Source organism: Felis catus, chromosome A1 (assembly GCF_018350175.1).
Source record: "Felis catus isolate Fca126 chromosome A1, F.catus_Fca126_mat1.0, whole genome shotgun sequence".
NCBI lineage: Eukaryota > Metazoa > Chordata > Mammalia > Carnivora > Felidae > Felis > Felis catus.
The window spans coordinates 2,100,695-2,128,573 of NC_058368.1; the positions used below are offsets into that span (position 1 = coordinate 2,100,695).

General features: G+C 43.5%; 1 protein-coding gene across 1 annotated transcript; it reads right to left on the reverse strand.

The window, feature by feature from the left end:
* LOC123380853 lies at nucleotides 1-26,732 on the reverse strand. The gene is made up of 5 exons (XM_045040419.1): nucleotides 26,726-26,732; nucleotides 26,157-26,250; nucleotides 25,588-26,065; nucleotides 20,989-21,096; nucleotides 1-809 (listed from the first exon to the last, which is right to left on the reverse strand). The coding sequence occupies exons 1-5, from the start codon at nucleotides 26,730-26,732 to the stop codon at nucleotides 612-614; spliced, it is 885 nt and encodes a 294-aa protein (XP_044896354.1). The 3' UTR covers nucleotides 1-611.
* Nucleotides 26,733-27,879: the final 1,147 nt, after the last annotated feature.

The following is a 27,879-nucleotide window of genomic DNA, read 5'->3' on the forward strand; positions in this document are numbered from 1 at the left end:
CATCCCGAATCTTGGATGCACAGCTCAATGAAGTTTTACATACGGGTCCACCTGTGTCGTCGCCGCCCAGGCCGAGACACCGAACGCTGCTGGCACCCTAGCAGTTTCCCCTGAGCCCCTCCTCAGGCTTCATTTGTTTAAATTTAGGAACAGATCACAAATACGTCTCAGGTCGGTCAATACAGACCTACACAATTATTTTCAGTTTTGGTACAGTATTCCATTTTATTTAACGGGTGTGTCATATTTACTTAACTACTGGTATATTTAGAGTCTTTCCAATTTTTAAGACTTTATAAATCGCCCTGACAGGCATTCTCACAGACACATCCTACCTCCTTTGTGTAATTATTCCCTCTAGGAGGTAGGGTTGCTGAATCGAAGGAATGCTCACTTTTTTAAAGTGTGCTGCGTACTGGCTAATGACCTCTCGGAGAAGTCCTACTGCTGGAGCCTCTCAGCAGCATCACACGCCCGTGCCCGCTTCCCCACGCCCTTCCGGGCACTGAGGCCCAGAGCCCCCTCCTCGCCAGTCTTGTTTTCCCCGGTACCTTAGAAAGGCGGCTTGAGACCCCTCTCGAGAGAGCATTTCCGAGAGACTGCTAGACAATTCAGGGAGACAGTGAACACCTGCACTGGTGCAGCGCATTTTCGGAGGCCAGAGGCTGAAGGAGCGACGGGGACAGCATATTGTTGGCGTGCGGTTGACAAGGCGGCCTCACACAGATGCTCTGTCGTCTCAGAAACTCGCTGAAGCCGCCACCGTTATCATTCTCAGTACTATTGTGGTTCCTGCTATTATCATCCTCCTAGGACAGATGAGAAGAAATTAAAAAGAGAATCGGAGAATCAGAGTTCACCGACTGTCTGAAATGAAATACCCAGCTGGCTACAGAGCCGGGACTGAAACCTAGATATTCTGACTCTCCCCCCTGCCCCCCACCCCAGGACTTCTTCCAGTCAAGCTGAGGGCTTTTGTTCATTTTTTATTTATTCGTTTCCTCCCACCTTCCTCGGTCTGTGACACAATCGGATTTAGGGTGAGTGGAATATCTTCCTGTGCCAAGCAGGAAGAATTGACTCGACTTCAAGGGTTCAGTCCAGAAAACCCGGGATAGCATTGAAAGCTCCCACAGACAAAAAAAAAAAAAAAAAAAAAGGACAGTTTGAGCAACTGTGAGGACTTTTACTGCATTGGATGGAAACACTTTACAAATGTCTACATCTATGAATTCAAAAGGATACTAAAAACGGCAATGGTAACACCTTCATTGGTCACCTTCAGAGAATGCTAGGGACACGCTTATTTTCAAGACTCGTAAATAAAAGGAAAGAATTAGGTATTTATTTCTGCCATTCCAGTATGAACTGTAGTACTGACTAATCAGAGAGGGACAAGCGGAGGCTTCTATTGACAAAGTATTCCAGCTAATAAATGGAGAAGACAAGTCCGAGTGTCACCACTCTGTGACCTTTGCATGGGCTCTAGGCAAGAAGCATCAATGGCTGATAAACACACAAAAAAAGACAGACAAGCAGACCCTTTGTGTGAAAGGACACACTACCACCTGTGAAGTATTCTTGCCAAAGATTTAAAACTTAAACCTGATCCCACATCTCAATCTAACTACTGATTTCTGGGAAATAGAGGGGACACGGAAACTTGCTAAGTGACATTACATCGGGCTACAGTGAGAAACGTTTCCCGCTTTCTTCATCAGAAATTTGCAAAGAGGGGCGCCTGGGTGGCTCGGTCAGTTAAGCGTCTGACTTCGGCTCAGGGCATGATCTCATGGTTCATCAGTTCAAGCCCCGCATCGGGCTCTGTGCTGACAGCTCAGGGCCTGGAGCCTGCCTTTGGATTCTGTGTCTCCCTCTCTCTCTGCCCCTGACCACCCCTTCTTTCTCAAAAATAAATAAATATTTAAAAAATGTGTTAATGTTTTAAAATATTAGAGAAAACCTAAACGCAGGAAAGTTAATATTTTTGGTGCAACCCTGGGATGGGATACTATACTTCCGTTACGAATGAAGATGTTCCCAATATGTTGTATATGATAAAAGCAGCTTATAAAGGTAATTTTTATTATGAAAAAAATTTAAATTATTTTGTTTTATTTTTTTCATCGTGATAAGTGTACCTTTTAATCCCCAGCACCTATTTCACCCATCCCCCCACCTAGCTCCTTCCTGCCGCAAATCAGTCTGTTCTCTATAGTTAAGAGTCTCTTGGTTTGTCTCTTTTTCCCTTTGCTCATTTGTTTTTTTTCTTAAGCTCCACATGTGAGTAAAATCATATGGTATTTGTCTTTCTTTGACTTAGTTTGCTCAGCATTATGCTCTTTAGCTCCATCTATGTCATTGCAAATGGCAAGATTTCATTCTTTTTTATGGCTGAGTAGTATTCCATTGTATACATGCTACATCTTCTTTATCCATTCATCTATCGATGGACACTTGAGCTGCTTCATAATCTGGCTATTGTAGATAATGCTGCTATAAACATCGGGGTGCATGTATCCCTTTGAATTAGCATTTTTGTATTTTTTGAGTAAATCCCCAGGAGTGCACTTCCTGGATCGTAGGGTTGTTCTATTTTTAATTTTTTGAGGAAGGTCCATACTGTTTCCCATGGTGGCTGCAACAGTCTGCATTCCCACCAATAGTGCATGCATGAGGGTTCCTTTTTCTCCGCATCCTCACCAACAATCGTTGTGTCTTGTGTTTTGGATTTTGGCCATTGTTATAGGTGTGAGGTGACATCTCATTGTGGTTTTAATTTATATCTCCCTGACGATGAATGATGTTGAGAATGTTTTCACGTGTCTGTTGGCCATCTGGATGTCTTCTTTGAAGAAGTGTCTGTTCTTGCCTTCTGCCCATTTTTTAATTGGATTATTTGTTTTGTTGGATGTTGAGTTGTATCAGGTCTTTTTCTATTTAGGATATTAACCCTTATTAGATATGTCACTTGCAAATACCGTCTCCCATTCCATAGATTACGTTTTAGTTTTATTGGTTGTTTCTTTTGCTGTGCAGAAACTTTTTATTTTGATGTAGTCCCAAGAGTTTATTTTTGCTTTTTTTTCCCTTGTTCAGGAGACACATCTAGAAAAATGTTGCTACAGCTGATGTCAGAGATTATTTCCTGTGCTCTCTTCTAGGATTTTTATGGTTTCAGGTCTTACACTTAGTCTTTAATCCATTCTGAGTTTATTTTTGTGTACAGGGTAAGACAGTGTTCCAGCATCATTCTTTTGCATGTAGTTGTCCACTTTTCCCAATGCCATTTGTTGAAGAGACGGTCTTGTTCCCATCTTATATTTATTTCTCCTTTGTCAAAGATGAATTGACAATATAAGTGTGAATTTATTTCTGGGTTTTCTGTTCTATTCCCTGATCTATGTATCTCTTTTTATGCCAGTACCGTATTGTTTTAATTACTATCACTTCATAATGTAACTTGAAATTTGGAATTGCGATGCCTCCAGTTTCATTTTTCTTTCTCAAGATTGCTTTGGCTATTCGGGGTCTGTGTGTTTGTGGTTCCATACAAATTTTAGGATTGTTTGTTCCAGTTCTGTGAAAAAAAAATGCTGTTGGCATTTTGATAGGGGATTCCATTAAATGTGTAGATTGCTTTGAAGAGTATAGACATTTTACCAATATTTGTTCTTCCAATCCATCAGCGTGGAATATCTCCATTTCTTTGTGTCGTCTTCAATGCCTTTCATCAGTATTTTCTAATTTTCAGAGTACAGGTCTTTCACCTCCTTGGTTAAGTTCAGTCCTAGATATTTTGTTGGTTTCAGTGCAATGGTAAATGGGATTGTTTTCTTAATTTCTCTTTCTGCTGCTTCATTATTGGTGTACAGGCATGCAACAGATTTCTGTACATTGATTTGTATCCTATGACTTTCCTGAGGTTATTTATCAGTGTAAAGGTAGTTTTTAACTTAATTAAAATATTGTAAAGATATTGAATGCCCATTGTAAAAAGAAACTCAGATAATGCCAATGGGAGTAAAGTTCCCATCGCCTCCATCTCCACTAATAGCACTCAATTCCTCTTTCTCGTATAGATTTTTTTCAAAGTTACTGATAATGTAAATGTATATTTCTAAACTCTAATGGAAGCCTTTTACTTAATAAAAATATTAACTACTAATATAAATTAGTAGTTATTTTTTTTACTCTTTCTACATCAATTTTACATGGAGAAAGCATTATTTTTTGTTACAAATTTTCTGAAACTCTAAATTTATTGATTCAACAAATGTTTATTGGGTGACCTACATGTCTCAGAAACTGTGGAGTGTGTGTGTGTGTGTGTGTGTGAGAGAGAGAGAGAGAGAGAAGCCATAACGAATAAGACAAATATCTTAATCTCGTCCACAAAGCTTAGAAACTAGTAAAGGAAATACATATGAAACAATAAGTCAATCTAATATGGTAGAAAGAAAGCTTTTTATTAAAGCCAGGAAAGCAGGCAAGGGGGTGTTTCTCTGGGAGAAACTATGTTTATTTACAAAAATATCTTTTTAAAAAATGTTTATTTTTTTATTTATTTTAAAAGAGAGTGAGCAAGCGGGGGATGGACAGAGAGAGAGAGAGAGAGAGAGAATCCTAGGCAGGCTCCGCACTGTCAGCACCGAGTCGGATACGAGGCTCAGTCCCAGGAACCGTGAGATCATGACTTGAGGCGAAATGAAGAGTCGGCAGCTCAACCGAATGACCCACCCAGGGCCCCCAAAAATCTCTTGATGAACTTTCTTCGTATGAAAAACCACACGCTTAGAGTGCTTTAATGGACTTATTCAGTGGTTCTCAAACCTGGTTGCATATTAGCATAACCTAGGTCAATGAAAACAAAACGAAACCTGATGCTTGAGCTCCACCACCGGAACTTCTGATTTCACTGCTGGAAGGCCCCAAACATAGGATTCTGTGGTGCTTCCTGGGTGTTTCTAATGGCTGAGTCTAAGAGTGTATTTAATTTGCTCTGCTGCAATGTGAAACCACTCTACCCCCTCCTACCACCACCAGCACGGCTACCAACTTTTTAGGAAAGTTGAAACACATCACCTTGTAGTCCGTTCAGTAAAAGAACAGGGATCAAGAGCACCTCCAAGTAGCTGTCAAATTGTGTCCACATGTACAGTTAGCAAAACGCAGGTAACTTGCATGCAACTATATAGGGATTTGGATACAGAAATGATCAAGAGGAATTTAGGTTCCCTACTCATTCCTGAAATACTTAGAATATTCCAAACTTCCACATGTAGAGTGAAAGTTCAACCCATTTGTATTTATTTATTTATTTGTGTTTTTATTGAAGTATGGTTAACATACAGTATTAGATTAGGTGCAATACAACATATTGATTCCACAATTCTATATATTACTCAGTGCTCATCAACATGGGTGTGCTGTTTCATTCAGCCCCACTCATCCCCCTCTGGCAACCACCAGTTTGTTCTCCATATTTAGGAGTCTGGTTTTTGGTTTATCTCTTTTTTTTCCTTGTTTTGTTTCTTAAATTCCACATATGAGTAAAATCAAATGGTATTTGCCTTTCTCTGATTTATTCCACTTAACATAATACCTTGTATATTCTCTTAATAGGCATCTTCTGGTCACATACAAATGTTTAGGCATTACTGCTTGCAAGTTTCTCTTTTTTTAAAACTTTTAAACATTTATTTATTTTTGAGAGAGAGAGAGAGAGAGAGAGAGAGAGAGAGACAGAACACTAGCAGGGGAGGAGGAGGAAGAGGGAGGCACACAATCTGAGGCAGGCTCCAGGCTCTGAGCTGTCAGCCCAGAGCCCGATGCGGGGCTCGAACTCACAAACTGTGAGATTCTGACCTGAACCAAAGTCCGATGTTTAACTGACTGAGCCACCCAGGCACCCTTGCAAGTTTCTCTTTTGACTTAACATATCATGGATGCTTTTCCATGTCAGTTAAAGTTATCTCATTTCTTCAAACAACTGTACAAAATTCCATTTTATGTTCCCACGAGGGAACATTTTTTTAACCAGTCCCTATTGATGGACATTTAGTTTATGATTTTCACTATTACTTTAAAAATGCTGTAAAACATCCTTATCCATTTATTTTTACCTTATTTTGTAAGCATTTTCTGTAGGACAAATTCCTGGAAATGGGAATTCCTGTGCATACAACCCCATGTTATTGTTAAAAGTGTCTGTATACAGGCAATATTTTTTCATTAAATTTTTAAAATATTTATTTATTTTTGAGGGGGGAGAGGCAGAGAGAGGGGGAGACACAGAATCTGAGCCAGAATCCCAGCTCTGAACTGTCAGCACAGAGCCTGACGTGGGGCTCAAACCCATGAACCATGAGATTATGACCTGAGCCCAAGTCGGACGCTGAACTGAGCCACCCAGGTGGTATTTTAACATATAAACTCATTCTCATTAGTTCCTTTTTATCCCACATTCCCTTCCATCTTTACATCCAGATGATGAGACATGTTTACTGCCATTGAGAGGGCCACAACTCAAAGTAATGTGTCATCAAAATAGACTTTTGATGCTCATGACAGAGACAGAAGCTTTGAGAGAGCCTATTTTTTGAGTTACCAAAAGCCAGTCTGAAGGCCAAACTTGCCAAGTTTATGCCATAAACAACTGATTCAGGAAAATTTTGTGATGATGTAAGAGCAAGTTCTACCTAAGAGGAGATTAAAGGTCACCGGGGAGAGGATGAACTTCCGAGATGAAGACAAGAGCCATGGAGTCACCCTTTGATGGTGTCTCCAAAAAGCAGTCTGGCTCAGCCCTGATGAAAGCTGACGGCTGCCTTGGAAAGGACCGAGGGGATCCCACATCTCGGGGAGGCCATAAGGCCCTCTGAGGAGTCCCAGGCCCCTCAAGGCACCAGAGCTGTACAGTGGCCTGGCTGGGTGAGGTTCCTGAGCAGATGGCCTAAGGACAGCATCATGCAGTCCTTCCTAGCACAGCATGAAAGGGATGTGGAGGTGGCTGAGAGAAGGGACAAGGAGGACTCAGAAAACACAGACACTTGACCAAAGACCGCGAGGGACCAGGGCCATCCAGCTGAGGGCTAGGAATAGAGCAGTGAACAAAACTGATGCAGGCCTTCCCTTCACAGAACCTGCAGACTACCCCGGATGACAGCAAACAGTTGGACAATTATCACACGGGAATACGATGTAACATATTGGCATATCTAGCTTCCTACAGTAAATGATGTCTACGCTGAGACTTGAAGGGGGAATAGAAATCTGCTCGGTACAGGTACATGGGGATAGTCTTCGGGCAGAATAAACATAGTACAAAGGCTCAGGGCCAGAAGATGGAATATTTGGGGGCCTGGCTAGAGAGACAAGGTATAGCTAACGACGTAGGCAGGAGCCAGTTACAGAGAACTTAGAACACTGCATTAATTGATCTGCGTTTTGTCCTGAAGGCACAGGGGAGCCATTGGAAGATGACCTATTTCCATCATCTATTTTTTTAAGTTCGCTGCTTTATTAATTAACTAAATCTACAGCTAAATTGCCAATGAAAACTCTAAGATATAAAGTAATCACAAAAAGGTCGGGAATTAACATCACCAGAGTTATTGTTAAGGCAAGAATGTCACATCATTGAAACTAAAATGTCAAAACCAATCAACCATTTAGGATGTGATGACAATAACATCATTGAGAGTTTAAGATGACTAAGGGGCACTAAATGATTTGAAGCAGGGAATGCCATGACTAGCTTTATGTATTTAAAAAAACACACACACACACATAAGAGCACTCGGGCTGTTGTGTGGAGAAAGGAATGGAGGCGGCAAGCCTGGAAACAATGAGACCAGGCAAGAGAGCTGGAGACCCAAACCGGGCTAGAAACTAGGGCAACCCTACATCCTATTCCCCAGACCCGGGTTTGCCTAGAACTGACCAAGTTTATGCCTGTTGTCCTCTCTTGCCATCTGTTGGAGCACCTTTCACTCTTCAACACATCCCAGTTTGGAAGCTCCAATAGTGGTTGGCAGTTGAGGGGGAGAGAAGCCATTCGAGAGCCCTTTGGGACATGGAACTGACAGGGCTCGGTGATGGGTCAGATGTGGGGGTGAGGCAGGATGACTCCCAGGGCTGTGGTGTGAGCAGTGGGTGCTGTTCAGGATATAGGGAGCACTGGTGTAGTAGGTTTGCTACTTCAGGGGCCCTCCCACCTGGAGGGATGAGTAGGGCTTGGCTTTGGCAGGGGAGGAGGAGTTTTCCAGCCGGGAGAGCAAGTACAATGGCACAGAAGCAGGAAGCAAAATGTCACCTTTAGAGACAATTCAAGTATTTTGTTTTACAGGGGAAGCGAGCATCCTGGTGTGAAGGGGGGAGGAAGGAATGGTCAGGGGCCTGGGGTACGGAGTTTAGCAGGGTCCTGCATGGGCAGCCTGAGACTTGCCGTGGCTCTGTGTTAGGTTCTCACCCTGGGATTCCCACACTTAAAAAACACTGGGTGAAGCCTTCCTCTATCTCTTTTTTCTGCTTTTCTCTAGCAGGAAAACATCAACAACCAGAACCTTCATCAAACGTGGGATGGCAAACTGTCCCACAAGCCTAGACTACTATATCTGGACTCTTATATGAAAAAGAAAGGAACATCTGTATCATTTAGGGCTTTGTTTTTTAAATCTTTTTGTTATAGAAATCTAACCTGTGTACTAAAAAACAGTAGGTGTTAATAAACCTATTTAGACATTTTAAATAGAAGTCCCTGCTATTTACTGACATGCTACCCTTAAATAATTCTAATCTCTTCAGTTCCCAAAGTCCTGGGCCTTTAGCTGAAAGCCTGGACTTTGGCCAAACAGCGCAGAAGATGAGCTCCTCATTGAGGGCTCGGGGAAACCAGGAAACAGAAGGGAAGAACGTAATGCTGAGAACTGGCCTTCAGGGCAGAGCCAATCCGATGGGGACCCCAGGGTTGGAATGAGCCAAGTTTCCCTTCTAAGTGTCTGTGGATGTGCTGAGCCACACTGGGGACCCACAGTGGAAAACTGCTCAAGTTTGGGCCTCTCTGTTAGGCTCAAGAGACAAATCATTAATAAGTAATGAATGATGAATGGGCTTCAGGAGGCTCTGGAGAAAAACACAGATGCCCATCTACTTGTAGGACCCACAGGGGAATGTCTCTCCTATGATGAAGTCCTCGGGGGATTGAGAAGTTTCTTAAGATCTCCAACTATGCACACTCTATGTATTGGGCACTAACTGGGTGCCAGACAAAGGATCAGGTATGAAAAATTAAATGCAGAGTCGAATACAATGATTCCCCTACCATCAATTAGCTAACCTGGAATCAGGGAAACAGGCCAAGAACTATAGTGTGATCCCAAGGAAATTCCACATCTGTGGACAGCCCTATCAGTCCTCTTGATGCACTGATGGAAAGCATCCTGGGAATCCCACCCTTGTCTGGAGTGCTATCTACTGGGCTCATGTGGTACTCAGGGATGAGATCACTGTTGCACTCCGTAAAGAAAAACCCACTTTTAGAGACAGTGCAGCCCACCCTTCAAACTCAGAGAAACACTGCACACCATCAATACCGTTAGATGTGCTGGCTCTGACTTCAGATACTCAGGTGGAAACTCACCCTGCTCAAGTGGAAACTAACCCTGCAATCTTTCCCTGCCCTTCTCATTCATCAAAGCACCAATTCTCAGAGTCTGAGTGTCTCACAAATGCCTCCTAATGGATCTATCCCATGGTTTTGTTTACTGTGTTTATCAGAAGAAGCTCCAATGGTATATTTTTATCCTTAATAGGCCTCCTTTAAGGCATGTCAACCTCTTAATTTACGTTGCCTTAGGAACTTTTTCCTTTTTCAGACGGTGGGCAACCAGTTCAAAAGACTAGGATCTGAGCATGGGTACAATTTGTGTGGGTCGACCCAGGAGTAGCCTACATCACGAATGCTATACTTCCATCCTTGGCATCTCCAGCCACGAAGAAAAGATGTGAAATGCATTAAAAGACCATTCTTTTTCCCTTGGTTTGTAATGGATGACTGAAGAAGAAAAAGAAGAAGGAGTATGCCTATAAAATTTTGTACATACAGGTGCATAAAATGTATACGTATAAATAAATGCATATACATAAGATGTGTATTTATATATAAAGTCTGGCTTTGGTATCAGAATACTGCCAGCCTCATAATATGAGTTGGAAAGTGCTCTATTTCCTAGAAAAGTTTGTGTATAGTTGGTCTTTCTTTCTTCTTTAATGGATGGAAGAATGCACCCGTGAAACCATCTAGGCCATGTAGACCTGGAGTTTATTATATGTAATAAAACATCCTTTCTCCTTTCAGAGGTCTTTACTTAGTATTCATCAGCTTACTTAAACATTGAATTAGGAGCGCTGTGTGCTTTGGGCACACGATGAAGATCTCCAAGTCAATTGAACCCAACTGAAATGACATGTGCTTAACTTCTGAGTCACCTTAAAAAGCTCTTTCGTCTTCAGATTGTTTGTTTTGTGGGATTTTTTTTTTTGTTACATAGTCTTATAAATGACACACAGATTGGCTGAAAACAGCTACAGTTTGACACTCCATAATAGTTTAAAACCACATGCCTGGCCAAAAAGCATATGAAAAGATGCTCAACATAGCTAATCATTAGGAAAATGCAAACCAAAACCACAAGATATCCCTTCACATCCATTAGGACGGCCACTATTATAAAAACAAAAAAACAGAAACAGAAACAGAGAAGCCTGAGGGGCAGGCTTTAGATTTGGCAGATGTCTTATCGCCTACGGGGCTGCTCTCAAGGAGCATAGGCTGTAGATGCCATCTTGCCACTTTTCTTCTGTCTTGCCCCAGCTTGCTAGTATCTCCCACAAAAGAGGTTGTACTCTCATGTGGAGCCCCAATTTTTGTAATTGCCACCCAGAAGACACCTCTGGATCTCCTGGCTCTGGTGGCCAGTGGGGCTTATGATTGTGGTAACTACAGATTGTATATATATTTGCAAACAATTAAAAGCTGATGACTGAGGGTCTGACTTCCAATCAGCCTGAATCTAGGTGCTAAGATCCTCCCCTTTGGGATATTGACAAGTCTAGGCACATATGTAACTATAAGGAGCTACTAAAAATATAATAGACTGCTTGGACAAACACAAAGGTTTGAGAGACAACCATGAGATGGGACAGGGTTGAACAAAAAGGTATATCTCCTATACAAGGCCACTCCTTCAAGACTGGGAGAGAAGTCTCAACAGCATAGAAACCAATACGGAGAGTCAAGCAAAATGAAGAAATAAATGAATAGGTGCCAAACGAAAAAACAAGATGAAACCAGAGAAAAACCTTAATTAAACAGAGATAAGTAATTTACCTGATAAAGACTTTAAAGTCATGGTCATAAAGATGCTCACCAAACTGGGGAAAGGAAATGGATGAACATGTGAGAAATTCAACAAACAGACAGAAAACATAAGAAACTATGAAATAGAAGTCACAGAGCTGAAGAACACAATGACTGAAATGAAAAGTACACTAGAGGGGTTGAACAACAGACTAGATGAAGCAAAGAAAGGATCAGTGAACTCAAAGACAAGGCAGTGGAACTCACCTGATTGGAGCAGCAAATAGAAAAAAGGATGGAAAAAAAAGTGAAGACAGCTCCAGGGACTTATGGAGCAACGTGAAACCGATTAAATTTGTATTATAGGGCTCCCAGAAGGAGAAGAGAGAGGAAAGGAGGAAGAAATCTTATTTGAATAGTGGCTGAAAACTTCCCTGACCCAGAAGAGGAAACAGACATCCAGAATGAGGAAGTCTAAAGGATTCCAAACAAGAGGATCTAAAGAGACCCACATCAAGGCACATTATAATTAAAATGTCAACAATTAAACAAAAACAGAGAATCCTAAAAGCAAGGAGAGAAGAAAAATTCTTACATATACAAAGGAATCCCCATAAGACACTCAGCAGATTTTTCCAGCAGAAACTGTGATGGCACAGGTGAGCGGCACGATATATTCTAAGTGCTGAAAGAAAAAACTTCCAACCAAAAAAACCTTCAACCTACTCTACCTGACAAAGTTATCACTCAGAATTGAGGGAGAGATAAATAATTTTCCAGACGCAAAAGATAGAGGAGTTCACCATTAAACCAGCCTTACAAGAAATGTTAAAGGGAATTCTTTAAGCTGAAAAGAAAAGATGATCATTAGTAATAAGAGAACATAGAAAAGAATAAATCTCATTGGATAGGTAAATATATAGTAAAGATAATGTACTAATCACTTATTAAGCTGGCATGCAGGTCAAAAAATGAACTAGTAAAAATAACTATGAATATAATAATGAGTTAAGGGATATACAAGATAAAAAGATGTAAACTGACATTAAAAACATAAAATGTGGGGAGGGAAGGAGAGCAAAAATGTTGGGCTTTAGAATTTGATCAAATTTAAGTTGTTATCCACTTAAAATAGATTATTATAGATATAAATTCTTGTATGTAAGCCTCATGGTAACCACAAGTCCAAAACATATAGTAAATACAAAAACATAAAGAGAAAGGAATCTAAATACATCACTAAAGAAAGTCATCAAATCACAAAGAAAGAGAGCAAAAGAAGAACAGAGAAGAACTACAAAAACAACCAGAAAACAATTAACAAAATGGCAATAAATACATACTTATCAAAAAAATATATGTAAATGGACCAAAGTCTTCAGTCAAAATACATACAGTGGCTGAATGGAAAAAGAAAAAAAACAGACTCGATGTTGTTTACAAAAGACTCATTTTATTTTTTTAAAGTTTTTGCTTATTTTGAGAGAAAGAGAGAGAGAGAGAGTACAAGCAGGGGGAGGGGTAGAGAGAAAGGGAGAGGGAATCCTCAGCATTAACAGTGTGGAGCCTGATGCAAGCAGGGCTCGATTCCACGACTATGAGACCTGAGCCAAAATCAAGAGTCAGATGCCCAACTGACTGAGCCACCCAGGCGTCCCTACAAAAGACTCGCTTTAGATGTAAGGACACATGCAGACTGAAAGTGAAGGAATGGAGACAAATATCCCATGCAAATGGAAACCAAAGGAAAGTTGGGTAGTTATATCAGATAAAATTGACTTAAAATTTTTTTAATGTTTATTTATTTATTTTTGAGAGACAGAGAGAGAGAGGGCACAAAGTGGGGGAAAGGCAGAGAGAGAGAGAGAGTGAGAGAGAGACAGAATCCACAGCTGGCTCTAGACCCTGAGCTGTCATCACGGAGCCTGATGTGGGGCTCGAACTCATGAACCATGAGATCATGACCTGAGCCGAAGTTGGACACGTAACCAACTGAGCCACCCAGGTAACCCCAGACAAAACTGACTTTAAAACAAAGACTGCAGGGGCGCCTGGGTGGCGCAGTCGGTGAAGCGTCCGACTTCAGCCAGGTCACGATCTCGCGGTCCGTGAGTTCGAGCCCCACGTCGGGCTCTGGGCTGATGGCTCGGAGCCTGGAGCCTGCTTCTGATTCTGTGTCTCCCTCTCTCTCTCTGCCCCTCCCCCGTTCATGCTCTGTCTCTCTCTGTCCCAAAAATAAATAAAAAACGTTGAAAAAAAATTAAAAAAAAAAAAACAAAGACTGCAATAAGGCAAAGAAAAGCATTACATAATGCTAAGGTGGTCAACACAACAAGAGAATACAGCATTTGTAAATATTTATGCACCCAACATAGAATAACCTAATATATAAAGCGAATATTAACAGACTTAAAGGGAGAAATTGACACAATACAATAATAGAGGGGACTTTAACACTCCACTTACACTGGACAGATTATCCAGACAGAACATCAGTAAGGAAACATTGGCCTTAACACATTAGACCAAGTGGACTTAACAGATATATGTATATATATATAGAACACTCTATCAAAAAGCAACAGAATACACATTCTTTTCTGGCACACATGGAACATTCTCCAAGATAGATCATGTGGTAGGTCACAAAACAAGTCTTAATTGATTTAAGAGGATTGAAACCATATCAAACTTGTTTTCCAACCACAATGATATGAAAGTAGAAAACAACTACATAAAGAAAACTGGAAAATTCACAGATATGTGGAGATTTAAAAATATGTTACTGAAAAACCTACAAAAGAGAAATAAAAAAAATACCTCGAGACACATGATAGTGGAAATATAACATAATCAAAATTTATGATGCAGCAAAAGCAGTTCTAAGAGGGAAGTTCATATCAATAAATGCCTACTTCAAGAAACAAGAAAAGTCTTAAATAAACAATCTAACTTTACCCTTCAAGGAACTAGTAAAAGAAGAACAAATGAAGCTCAAAGTTAGTAGAAAAAAAGAAAATAACAAAGATTAGTGTAGAAATAAGTGAAATAGAGACTAAAAAGATAATAGAAAAGATCAAAGAAGTTAAGAGTACGTTCTTCAAAAAGGTAAACAAAATTGACAAACCACTAAGATTAATCAAGAAATAGAGAGGACCGAAACAAAATTGGATATGAAAAAGATGTTACAACTGATGCCACAGAAATACAAAGGATCATGAGAAACTACTATGAATAATTATACACCAACAAATTGGACAACATAGAAAAAAATGAATAAATTCCTAGAAACATACACCCCACCAAGACTGAATTAGGAAGAAACAGAAAATCTGAATAGATAGATTATTAGAAAAGAGATTGAATCAGTAATCAACAAACAAACCGACAAACTTCCAGGACCAGACGACTTCACTGGTGAATTCTATCAGACATTCAAAGAATTGATACCGATCTTTCTGAAACTCTTCCAAATAATAGAAGAGGAGGAAACGCTCCCAAAGTCATTTCATGATGCCAGCATTACCTGATACTAAACCCAGACAAGGATGCCACAAGAAAAGAAAATTTGAGGCCGTTATCCCTGATGACCGCAGACGCAAATATCCTCAACAAAGTATCAGCAAACCACATTTAATAATGCAGGAAAAGGATCATATACCAGGATCAAGTGGGACTGATTGCAGGGATGCAAGTTTGGTTTAACATTCACAAATCAACCAATGTGACACACCACGTTATCAAATCGGAAGACAAAAATCATTTGACAAAACTGAACATATATGCATTTATATATTAAAAATTCTCAAAGCAAGTAAAGAGGAAATGTACCTTAACATAATCAAGGCCATATATGACAAGCCCCTGGCTAGCATCATACTCAATGCTGAAAAGCTAAAAGCTTTTCTACTAATATCAGGAAAAAAATAAGGCTATACTCCCTCTACTTTTACTCAACATAGTAATGGAAGTCCCAGCCAGAGTAATTAAACAAGCAAGGGAAATAAAAGGCATCTAAGTTAGAAAGGGAAGAGTAAAACTGTCATTAATTGCAGATGACATATGACATATAGAAAACCCTAAAGACTCCATAAAAAAGTGTTAGAATTAATAAATTTGGTAAAGTTGCAAGATACGAAAGCAATACACAAAAATGTGTTGCATTTCTATTTACTCACAATAAACTACCAGAAAGAGAAATTAAGAAAGCAATCCCATTTTCAATCACATCAGAAAGAGTAAAATACTTAGGGATAAATTTAACCAAGGCTGTGGAAGATCTATACCATGCTCACAGATTGGAAGAATCAATGCTGTTAAAATGTACACACTACCCAAGGCAACGTACAGATTCAACACAAACCCTACCTAAATACCAATAGTATTTTTCACAGAAATAGAACAGAAAATCCTAAAACTTGTATGGGACTGTAAATGACCTTGAATCTTGAGGAAAAAAAAAAAACCCAAAACTGGAGTCATCATGATCCCTGATTTAAAGTTTTATTACTGAAAATAATAGAATAGAGACCCCCAAAATAAACTCATGGATGTCAATTAGTCTTCAACAAAGGAGGCAAGAATATATAATGGGGAAAGGATAGTGTTTTCAATAAATAGTGCTGGGAAAACTGGACAGGCACATGCACGGAATGACTGGACCACTTTCTTACACCGTACACAAAAATCAACTCAAAATGGATGAAAGACTGAGGGTACCCGTCTGGCTCATCAGTAGAGCATGTGACTCTTGATCGTGGGGTCATGAATTCGAGCCCTGTGTTGGGCACAGAGATTACTTTAAAGAAAAGAAAAGAAATGGATTAAAGAATGGAAGACATGGGGGCACCTGGGTGGATCAGTTAGTTGAGCGTCAAACTCAATTTCTGCTCAGGTCATGATCTCACGGTTTGTGGGATCAAGTCCTGAATCAGCCTCCAAGCTAACAGTGTGAAGCCTACTTGGGATTCTCTCTCTCTTCTTCTCTATCTGCCCCTCTCCGCTCACATGCACTCTCTCTCAAAATAAATAAAACTTACAAAAAGAGAGAATGGAAGACTTGAAACTATAAAAGAAAACATAGACAGTGAGCTCCTTGACACAGGTCTTGGCAACGGCTTTTTGAATCTGACACCAAAAGCAAACGCAACAAAAACGGAACTATACCAAACCAAAAATCTTCCACACGGCAAAGGAAATAATCACCAAAATGAAAAGGCAACCTATTGAATGGGAGATATATTTGATCTCGCAAATAACATATTTGATAAGGGGTTAATTTCCAAACTATGTAACAAACTCATACAACCCAACACCTAACAATCTGATTAAAAATTAGAGGGGCACCTGGGTGGCGCAGTCGGTTAAGCGTCCGACTTCAGCCAGGTCACGATCTCGCGGTCCGTGAGTTTGAGCCCCGCGTCAGGCTCTGGGCTGATGGCTCAGAGCCTGGAGCCTGTTTCTGATTCTGTGTCTCCCTCTCTCTCTGCCCCTCCCCCGTTCATGCTCTGTCTCTCTCTGTCCCAAAAATAAATAAACGTTGAAAAAAAATTAAAAAAAAAATTAGAGAGAGGACTAAATAGACATTTTTCCAAAGAAAGCATCCAGATGGCAACAGGCACATTAAAGTATGTTCAACTTCATAAATCATCAGGGAAGTGCAAATCAAAATTGCAATGAGCTATCACCTCACACCTGTTAGAATAGCAATTATCACAAAGACGAGAAATAACACGTTGGAGAGGATGTCAAGAAAAGGGAACCCTCTGCACTGTTGGTGGAGATGTAAAGTGGTGCTGCCGCTATGAAAAATGGTGTGGTGACCTCCCCCACAAAGTAAAAACGGAATTACCGTATGATCCAGTATTCCCACTTCCAGTTCTATACCCACAAGAACGGAAAGCAGAATCTTGAACATATATTTGCAAGTCCATGTTCACAGCAGCATGTTTTACAACAGCCAAGGACCCAAGCGTCCACTGACAGATGAACAGGTGAAAAGCAACGTGATATATACATACAATGGAATATTACTCAGCCTTGAAAAAGGAGGGAATCCTGTCACAGGTTACAGCACAGATGAATGTTGAGAGCATTATGCTAAGTGAAAATAAACAGTCACAGAAAGATAAAAGTGCTTGATTCCACTTACAGGAGGCACCTTGAGCAGCCAGATTCATAAGAGACAGAAAGCACAAGAGTGCTTGCTGGGGGCTGGAGGGAGGCAATATGGAATTTCTGTTTTGAAAGATGAAAAATTCTGGAGATCTGTAGTACAACAATATGGCTATACTTAACACTATTGAACTGTATCCTTAAACATGGTTAAGATGAGAAATATTATGTGGTTTGTTTTTTTTTTTTGCCACGATTAAAAATAACCCAGATACCTAATTTTTAAGTTTTGATCCCTTGTGAACTAATTAATATCATACATGAACTATTATTAGTTCCTCTATGTTTCACACCCTTGATTTACATACCCAGGGTTGCTTGGAGTTTCAAATAGATGACAAATACAATCCAGTCACCATCACAATGCACTCAGTGGAAGAAGTTCAGACATGTGTTAGCTTCACTCGTTGTTTAGGATTTGAAACTCTCTCTCCAGTGTCATATGAAATGTCAAATTTTGTATTTTCTTAAAGATTTTATTTTTTTATTGTTATTTTTTAATGTTTACCTGTCTTTGAAAGAGAGAGAGAGAGAGCGAGCGAGTGGGAGAGGAGCAGAGAGAGAGGGGGACAGAGGATCGGAAGCAGGCTCTGTGCTGACAGCAGAGAGCCCGATGTGGGGCTTGAACTCCCAAACCTCGAGACCATGACCAAGTCAAAGTCAGATGCTCAACTGGCTAGCCCCAGGTGCCCCTAAAATTTTTATTTTTAAGTCATCTCTATACACAACATTAGGCTCAAACTCACAACCTCGAGAGCAAGAGCTGCAAGCTCTACCGACTGGGCCAGCCACATGCCCCTCAAATTTTGTGTTGTTTTTTTTTTTTTTTTTATTTTTTTTTAAATTTTTTAACGTTTTTATTCATTTTTAAGACAGAGAGAAACACAGCATGAGCAGGGGAGGGGCAGGGGGAGGAGACACAGAATCCGAAGCAGGCTCCAGGCTCTGAGCTGCCAGCACAGAGCCTGACGCGGGGCTCAAACTCACGGACTGTGAGATCATGACCTGAGCTGAAGTCCGACACTCAACTGACTGAGCCACCCAGGCGCCCCTGTGTTTTTTTTTTTTTTTTTAATTTTTTTTTTCAACGTTTATTTATTTTTGGGACAGAGAGAGACAGAGCATGAACGGGGGATGGGCAGAGAGAGAGGGAGACACAGAATCGGAAACAGGCTCCAGGCTCCGAGCCATCAGCCCAGAGCCCCACACGGGGCTCGAACTCCCGGACCGCGAGATCGTGACCTGGCTGAAGTCGGACGCTTAACCGACTGCGCCACCCAGGCGCCCCTAAAGATTTTATTCTTTTAAATTTTTTTTTCAACGTTTTACCCATTTTTGGGACAGAGAGAGACAGAGCATGAACGGGGGAGGGGCAGAGAGAGAGGGAGACACAGAATCGGAAACAGGCTCCAGGCTCCGAGCCATCAGCCCAGAGCCCGACGCGGGGCTCAAACTCCCGGACCGCGAGATCGTGACCTGGCTGAAGTCGGACGCTTCACCGACTGTGCCACCCAGGCGCCCCGCCTGTGTTGTTTTTAAACAATCAAACACAGCATAGAAATTCAAAATAACAAATTTCAAAAAAAAAAAAAAAAAAAAAAGAGGTTAGAGTGGAAGAGAGCCAAAGCATAAGAGACTCTTAAAAACTGAGAACAAACTGAGGGTTGATGGGGGGTGGGAGGGAGGGGAGGGTGGGTGATGGGTATTGAGGAGGGCACCTGTTGGGAAGAGCACTGGGTGTTGTATGGAAACCAATTTGACAATAAACTTCATATATTGAAAAAAAAAAAAAACCCAAAATAACAAATTTCAGTGAGATGTACTATTTCAGCAGTTTTGATTAAAAATAGTAATTTTCTCTTAGTTTTTCAAGACTTTCACTTTCAGTCATAGCACTGTCCTCAATTCGTGTCGCTCTGACGCACGCACATCGAGGCCGGTGGAAGTAGATGGAGGCCGGTTTGCCAATGTGCAAGATATTCCAGTGGTTCTTAGTACAAGTGAATAACAGCTGCCATGTCCCCGGCTTAAACAGGTAGAGCTCGGAGGTGAGGGGGAACAGCGTTCTGAGAGGACAGGAAGAAGACGAGGACGTCGTCCACCCGCGTCCCTTCTTGAGTAGGAGGCACATGGAAGTCCTACACTTTCAGAGACTGTATTGTTTTATGTTACGGTTCAATAGCTGGAAATGCTTTTCTCTGGGGACGCTGGCTATATTTGGTTCACGGTATTGCTTTGCAGGCATTTCTTCCCAATTTCTTTTATTAGTTAAGTAGACTTTGGTTAAGACCAAACAGTTTACAGGAACAGATTTCCTTGACAATTTATTTAAAAAGGAGTTGGGGAGGTCAGCTTGTAGTCAGGCTAGATGGGACACACGTGTCAGTTAAAACCCATCAGGAAGCTAAGGATAAAACCACACAAATCAGCAGCCTTGTCTGATGGCAAAAATTACTCGACTCACGGTGAGGAGACTATAATTTTCATTTCAAGTCAATTACCAACCAGCAAGACATTGGGGATATCTTTTAAATTCCTTAAGTTGCATTGATTCATCTATAAAATGGAGGGTGGGACTATGTGATCTCTTAAGGTCCTCTCCTGCTCTAAAATCTTATGGTGTAATGAATCCAGAGACCCACTGGACCTCCCAGCTTCTGGCCCCAGTCACTCGCGCAGGCTTCTATGTAAGTCCATGTGATTTGGCTGCCCTCCACGACTCAGATCACTTCAAACAGGAGTCACTAACAGCCCCGCAACAAACGGTCCTCCCATCTCCCCCTCCCTGACCTCCCTCGTTCCTCCCATCTCCCCCTCCCTGACCTCCCTCGTTCCTCCCATCTCCCCCTCCCTGACATCCCCAATGTAGTTTTCCTGCTTGCTCTGCATTTAAGGCCACCAGGAGGTCAGGATTTTCAGTCCTCACTGTTTACCCTCCAGTCCTCTGAGAGCAGAGTGTGGGCGAGCCCAGTAATGCTTGAGGTTCAGATTGTGTGGAGTAGAGTGCAAAGAGCAGGGATAAACAGACACAGAATGTGGCTCCACCTTTAACCCGCTCTCAGACGTGTTAAGTGCGGTAATGAGCACAAAGGACCGGGATCTGACACATAGAAATATAACCAATCCCTTTCAAGTACAATTAAAAAAAATTTTTTTAAGGTGTATGTATTTTTGAGAGAGAGGGGGAGACTGAGCGTGAATGGGGAAGGGGCAGAGAGAGAGGGAGACACAGAATCCGAAACAGGCTCCGGGCTCTGAGCTGTCTGCACAGAGCCCGACGCGGGGCTCGAACTCACAGACCGCGAGATCATGACCTGAGCCGAAGTCGGACGTTCAACCGACTGAGCCGCCCGGGTGCCCCAAGCACAATTTTTAAAGCATTTCTCATACTGTGAAACCCTCCTTGGCCTTCTCCCCTCCTCCTCCCACACCAAGCAGGGAGCCCACCCTACCCGGCAGACGTCCGATTCCCTACAGGACCACTGGCTAAGCCTGCTGGCGTCAACAAACTGGAAGCGGGCTGGATTACCGTGTAGACGAGAGCAAGGAATCCTATCCACCTGGGCCAAACACAGAAAAGCCCAAAGTATATAAGTTTGCTAAGGGGGTGCCGAGTTGACTCAAAAACAAGCACACGCCAACGTCTCGTCCAGACACAAGGGATGAAGTCGAGACTCAGGACTAGATGTCACTGAAAAGGAAGCAGGGCAGAATCAAGGCGGGAGGGGGGGAGGGGGTCCCTAAGTTAGGCGGATCAATAAGGATCCATCTGACCTCTCTTACAATTCAATGAACATCCTTAAAAAGTTCATCTTCAGCAAAGAGGAAAAACCAAGTAAAAGAAAAAGCAAAGAAAAAAGAGGCAAAGGACGTAAAAATCCAATTCAAAAGGCTGACACTTTAAAAAATCAACTTCTCTACGATACAATTTACATACAACAAAATGCACCTATTTAAGCGCAATTCAAATAAGAAACATTTCCACCATTGGTTCCATAAGGAACCCAAAAAAGTTCCTTATTCCCCATCTTTTGTTGAAACCTCTCCTTACCCTCAACCCCAGGCAACCACCGATCTGTTTTCTGTCCCTTAGAGATTAGAATGCCTTTTTAAGAAGAATTTCTTACAAATAAAATCAAATGCTGGGACCCCTGGGTGGCTCAGTCGGTTGAGCGTCGATCTCTTGATTTCCAGCTCAGGCTGTGATCTCGCTGTCACGGGATCGAGCCCCGTGTCCAGCTCCGTGCTGAGCATAGAGCCTGCTTGGGATTCTCTCTCTCTCTGCCCCCCCCCCCCCGTGTGTGTCTCTCTCTCAAAATAAATAACTTAAAGTTTAAAAACAAAAAAAATGATATCAAATGCTATGTACTTTTCTGTTTCTGTTTTTTCATTCTGCAAAATATTTTTGAGATTCGTCCATGTTGTTGCACGTAGCTGAGTATATTCCATTGTATAAATATACCACAAGTTGTTGACCTACTCACCTGTGAATAAATATTTGGGGTCTTTCTAATTTGGGGCTGTGAACGTCTGTGCACAAGTTTTTGTGTGGACAAATGTTTTCATTTCTCTTGGGTGCGTACTGAGCAGCGGAGTTCTGACACGCAAACCTGGTAAGAGATTGCCAAACTGGTTTTCGAAGTTGTTGTACCCTTTTACACTCCCACCGGCAGTGTATTCAAATTACAGTTGCTCTACATCATTGCCATTACTCGGTATTGTCCTTTCAGTTCTAGTCATTTTAATGTGTGTGTAGTCATTTTTATTTGCTTTTTCCTGAGAATAATAATGCAGAGTGTCTTCATGTGGTTACATTTTTTTTGCACATGTTTTTTTTGCAAAATCCTTTGTTCTGTTTGAGCTGTTTATCTTGCCGAGCTCTCTTAGAAGTACTAGTATTTTGTCCATCAACTTCCTTAAATGTTCCAGGTAGATCATCGTATCATTGGCAAATAATTACAATTTGGATCCTCCGTTCTGATACGCACACATCGGTTATTTTTCTTATTGTATTGCATTAGCTAGAATTTCCAGTAAAATGTACTATAGAGAAATTATAATAAGCATATTCATCTTGTTTCTGACTATAATGAAAATTTTGCACTGTTTCACCATTAAGTATGACGCTTTTGTATGTTTCTGATAGCTATACTTTATTCAATTAATAAGAAATCTTCCTTCTGTTGATAATCTCATAAGTGTAGCAAAATGCTTTTAATGCAAGCAAGGCTGTAAATTTCTTTCTGAATACAATGCTGCACATTTTTTTTCTTTTAAAGTTTACTGATGTACTTTGAGAGGGGGTGGGGTGGGGAAGGGCAGAGAGAGAGAGGGAGAGAGAGAATCCCAAGCAGGCTCCGTGCCATCACCACTCAATGCCACAAACCATGAGACCATGACCTGAGCCGAAATTGAGAGTTAGTTGCTTAACCGACTGAGCCACCCAGATGTCCCTGGACATTTCTAGAGATATATTTTTACCTAGAAAATAAATGTGATGCTTTAATAAGATCACATAACTATGGAATGTGATGTTATTAATTTGATTTAAACATAAATTAGTGTCAGTTTAGGGGCGCCTGGGTGGCTCAGTCAGTTGAGCCTCCGACTTCAACTCAGGTCACCATCTCACAGACTGTGGGTTCCAGCCCCACGTCGGGCTCTGGGCTGATGGCTCAGAGCCTGGAGCCTGCTTCCGATTCTCTGTCTCCCTGTCTCTCTGCCCCTCCCCGTTCATGCTCTGTCTCTCTCGGTCTCAAAAATAAATAAACGGTAAAAAAAAAAAAAAAAAAAAAAAATTAAAAAAAATAAATACACATAAAGAAGTGTCAGTTTAAGACACAACTTCTTCTGGTCACGTGTTACAAAGAGTAAACAAGCCAAAGACCCCAGATCTACCGGCTACAGACCTAGAAGGGGAGGGAATGAGGAGGATATATTTTAACTGGCTTCCCGAAGAAAGGGCCCTTGTAAGAGAAAGCGACAAAAGTAATGAGGCCCAAGTGTGCGAGGCCAACCGGATCTCAGATTGCACTTGGCGACAGCAATGGCTGTAACGGGCTAGTCTCACCTGAGAGACTGCGATACCGTGAACTTCCCGACTTCTTCCAAGTGCACGGCGACACGCGGCCCGTGGCAGGCGGCTGCGGAGACGTCGTGGACCCGCCGGGGCAGCCGGGCAGCCCGTGCAGGTGGCCGGGCAAACAGGCGCACTCGCACCAGCAGCCGGACAGCCCTCGCACCGCGACCGCGTCGCTCCTCCGCCTTGTAACCCCTCGGCGCTTCCGGAAGCTTCCGCCCCAACAGCCGAGGCTCCTCACCAGCCAATCGCCTTTACCCAACGAGACTAAGGGAGCCCTCCTCCACCCCCCACCGCCCCTTGCGGGAGAAGCATCAGGAGTCACTGCGCCATTTGCAGACAAGCTACGGAGATCCCAGGAGTGGCGCGAAGCTGGGTTCGTGCCCCTGTGAGCATCTTATGTTGTCTGTGCCGTTTTCTGAGTCTGCAAGTGATCTTTCCGAGACCCCCGGACCCTGCCGTCTTGGCAGACTGACATTGTACAAGTGAGCAGATCTTTTTTTTTTTTAGTTTTCAGAAAGAGAGGGAGAGAGAGACAGCGCCAGCCAGGGAGAGCGGCAGAAGGAGAGAGAGAGAAAAAAAAATTTTTTTAACTTTTTTTTAATGGTTATTTATTTTTGAGAGAGAGACAGTGTGAACCAGGGAGGGGCAGAGAGAGAGAGAGGGAGACCCAGAATCGGAAGCAGGCTCCAGGCTCCGACCATCAGCACAGAGCCCGACGCGGGCTCGAACTCAAGAACCGTGAGGTCATGACCTGAGCTGAAGTCGGACGCTTAACCGACTGAGCGCCCCCCCCCCCCCCGCCGGGCGCCCCAAGAGAGAGAAAGTCTTAAGCAGGCTCCATGCCAGCATGGAGCCCATCGCGGAGCTCGATCCCTCGACGGGGAGATCGTGACCTGAGCTGAAATCAAGAGTTGGACACAAAAGCAACTGAGCCACCCAAGCGCCCCAGCGGATCTTTCTATTCCACACCATGATGTCAAAGCCAATAAAAGGCCAAAACCAAGCTCCCCAGACTGTGTCTCGCAAAACTGCTCTCACACAAATACGAAAAGCAGCTCCCCCATGACCCTCATGCCAAACACACATCACTTACACACCCTCGCTAAGTGCCAGGCCCTGTGGCACATGCTTCACCGATACCAAGTGGTCCCATTCAGGCCTCTGGGCAACCTCGCAAGGCTGCTGTGATTCCCCCTCTGTCACAGATGAGGACGAGGCTGGGAGGGGCTCACTAGCTTCCCCCAAGGTCACACACCGGCTGGTGACTGAACCAGGAGCAAATCCAGGCCGTGGGACTCGGAGTCTCTGCTCTTAATCACTACAGGATACTTCCTTTTATCCAAAAGTAAAAGGGAAAAAATGTCACCAGGTAGGGATGTACTTAAAACCAAACAATGCATCGTCCCTCTGGGCTGCAAAGTGAATCCTCAGCACATCCTGAGCAACTTGCATAGGCAGCACTGGATGGGGACGGGTCACCATCCGGATACAATCAGAACGGTTTACATAGAGGGGCGCCTCGGGGGCTCAGTCGGTTGAGCGTCTGACTTTGGCTCCGGTCCTGACCCCACGGTTCGTGGGGCTCTGTGCTGACGGCTCGGAGCCTGGAGCCTGCTTCGGATTCTGTGTCTTCTTCTGTCTCTGCCCCTCCCCCATGCTCGCTCTCTCTTTTCTTTTCTTTCTTTTTTTTTTTTTAACATGTATTTATTTTTGAGACAGAGAGAGACAGAGCATGAACGGGGGAGGGGCAGAGAGAGAGGGAGACACAGCATCTGAAACGGGCTCCAGGCTCCGAGCTGTCAGCAAAGAGCCTGACCAGGGGCTCGAATTCACGGACCGCGAGATCATGACCCGAGCCGAAGTCGGAGGCTCAACCGACTGAGCCCCCCAGGCGCCCCCCCCCCTCTCTTTCAAAAATAAATGAACATTAAAAAATTTTTTTAATTAAAAAAAAAAAAAGATCAGTTACATGGAATAGCAGCCAGCAGCCCACACTGTAGTTGGAAGCGGTTGACCCCGTTCTTCCGAAAACGCCCACTGCCCGCTGGTGTAGGGGTCGGGGATAGTGGCCACGGGCGGGTCGCGCGTGACACCAAATTCGTTGGCAGCAAGAGCCACGGTTGAGACCGCGGGGAAGCGGGGAGGCGCCGCAGCCGGAGCCCCAGGCGAGACGCAGCTGTTCGGGGCCCCCGCGCGGCGAGGGCACGTTGGATCTTGCCCTTGGACGTCGCGGGACCGGGCGCGGGAGCCCGAGCCCCCAGGCCGGGGGGGAAACGTGCGTCGGCTCCCGGGCGCGGGTCGAAGGAGCCTTGCCACCCACGAGGGGCAGCGGCCGCGGCACCACCGCCCGGAGGCCCCAGGACCCTCGGGCCCCGCTCGGGCCTCCGCCGGCACGTAAACCCTCAGCAGATTCTCCCGCGGTCCCCGATCCGATCCCGGCTGGACACCTAGAGGAGGCGAGCGGGAGCCGGGGACTGGGGGGACCGGGCCGGGGCCCCTGCAGCAGCCCCGGGGAAGGAGGCGGGCAACCTCTGTCACATGGTCTGTGGCAGCTCTTGTCCAAAACGTCGCTCCCTTCCGCCTCCCCAGTGACGGTGTGAGTCGTGGGCCTCCCAGCACACGCTTGGAAAAACTGCGTTTCAAAGAGGGCGGGTAATGGGCCCAAACTGGCAGGAGCGGGGAGTGCTGCAGCTGCCCTTGAAACCCAGGACGCTGAAGGCCACACACAGACCTTCCCGTTGTGTCCTCCTGTCCAGGTGAGTGTGGATGGAGGCGGGGCCTGCTGTCTACACTAGCTCAGAAACCGGGGAGTTTCCCAACCAAGGCCACCGCTTTCTTTCTTCCACTCCACGCATATGTTGAACGGCTTTTCCTTTTCACGCGACCGACGTAACCACCAGTCTCAAATGACCTCTGTATAGGAATCGTAAGCAGGTATGTTTTTTCGAGCTTGTTCAAGTCGACGCAAATGGTGTTGGCAGAATGAAGAGTGGGAGCAAAATTTAAATGACTGCAAATGTCGTGTCGGTATCATCTGGATTGCAGAGCGAAAGTCTGGGGATTCGGCATGGGCTTTATTCAGACTAAGGGTCTGAAAAGTGCCGCACTCGGCATTGCCTGTCACTGCCGTGTCACTCAACTCAGCCCTGACCCGCTGGGACTGACCCCCACCCCGGGAAGGGGGAGGACTCGCTCAGCTTCCTGTCTGGGAAGCGGTGCCCGGACCCGGAGCCACTCCCTGGGGGCCGAGCCCTCCCTCCGTTCTCAGCTTCGCCTTGACTCTGTGGCAGGCCACCCGGAGCCACCTGGACTGGAGTCAAGACAGCCTAATGATGCCAAACCTCTGTAATTACTACTTGTTCGTTTTACCTGCCCTTTTAAGCACGGTCCAAGAAACTAGGACATCTTTTGTAGTGGATTCAAAACTAAAGCATAACCTCTTGGAAATTCCCATTGGAGGCCGTTCTATTTATAAGGTTCTGATGACATCATGGCCTCAGCAATGACAGGTCCTGTGCACATGAAATTTGGAACGTGGACCAAGTTTTGGGGATTTTCTACGCTGCTCCCAGTACAAGACTAACTCAAGATGTACCTGAAATAACCACCTTAGCTTTATATTTATTTTCCCATATGTTCTAAAATGTATTGGTCAGGGCCAATTTGTTGTCATTCATTCATTCATACAGTTTCAGCCAACGCTTGTTGAGTGTTAAACTCAGGTACAAGCTGGGCCTTGAGACACAAGGGAAAAAACATACACCCTACTGTCTGGAAGAAAGAAAGAAAAGAAATAACACTGGCTAAGTGCGAGTCAACTCTGTGCACTGAGTTAGAATGACAGATGTGGTAACAAATAATGGAAATAGAATTAAAAATTTTTTTTAGCATTTATTCATTTTTAAGAGGCAGAGAGAGACAGAGCACGAGTGGGAGAGGGCAGAGAGAGAAGGAGACACAGAATCTGAAACAGGCTCCAGGCTCTGAGCTGTCAGCACAGAGCCCGACAAGGGACTCGAACCCATGAACCGTGAGATCATGACCTGAGCCAAAGTCAGAGGCTTAACCAACTGAGTCACCCAGGTGCCCCTGAAATTGAGTTAATAGAATAGAATAGAATAGAATAGAATAGAATAGAATAGAATAGAATAGAGTAGAATAGAATTTTGGAGAGCGGTCACTCAAGATCCTATGGGTGCATGGGAAGGGGAAACGAGGTGTCCTTCCGATGGAGGTGGCCAGCTGGCACCTGCAAATGTAG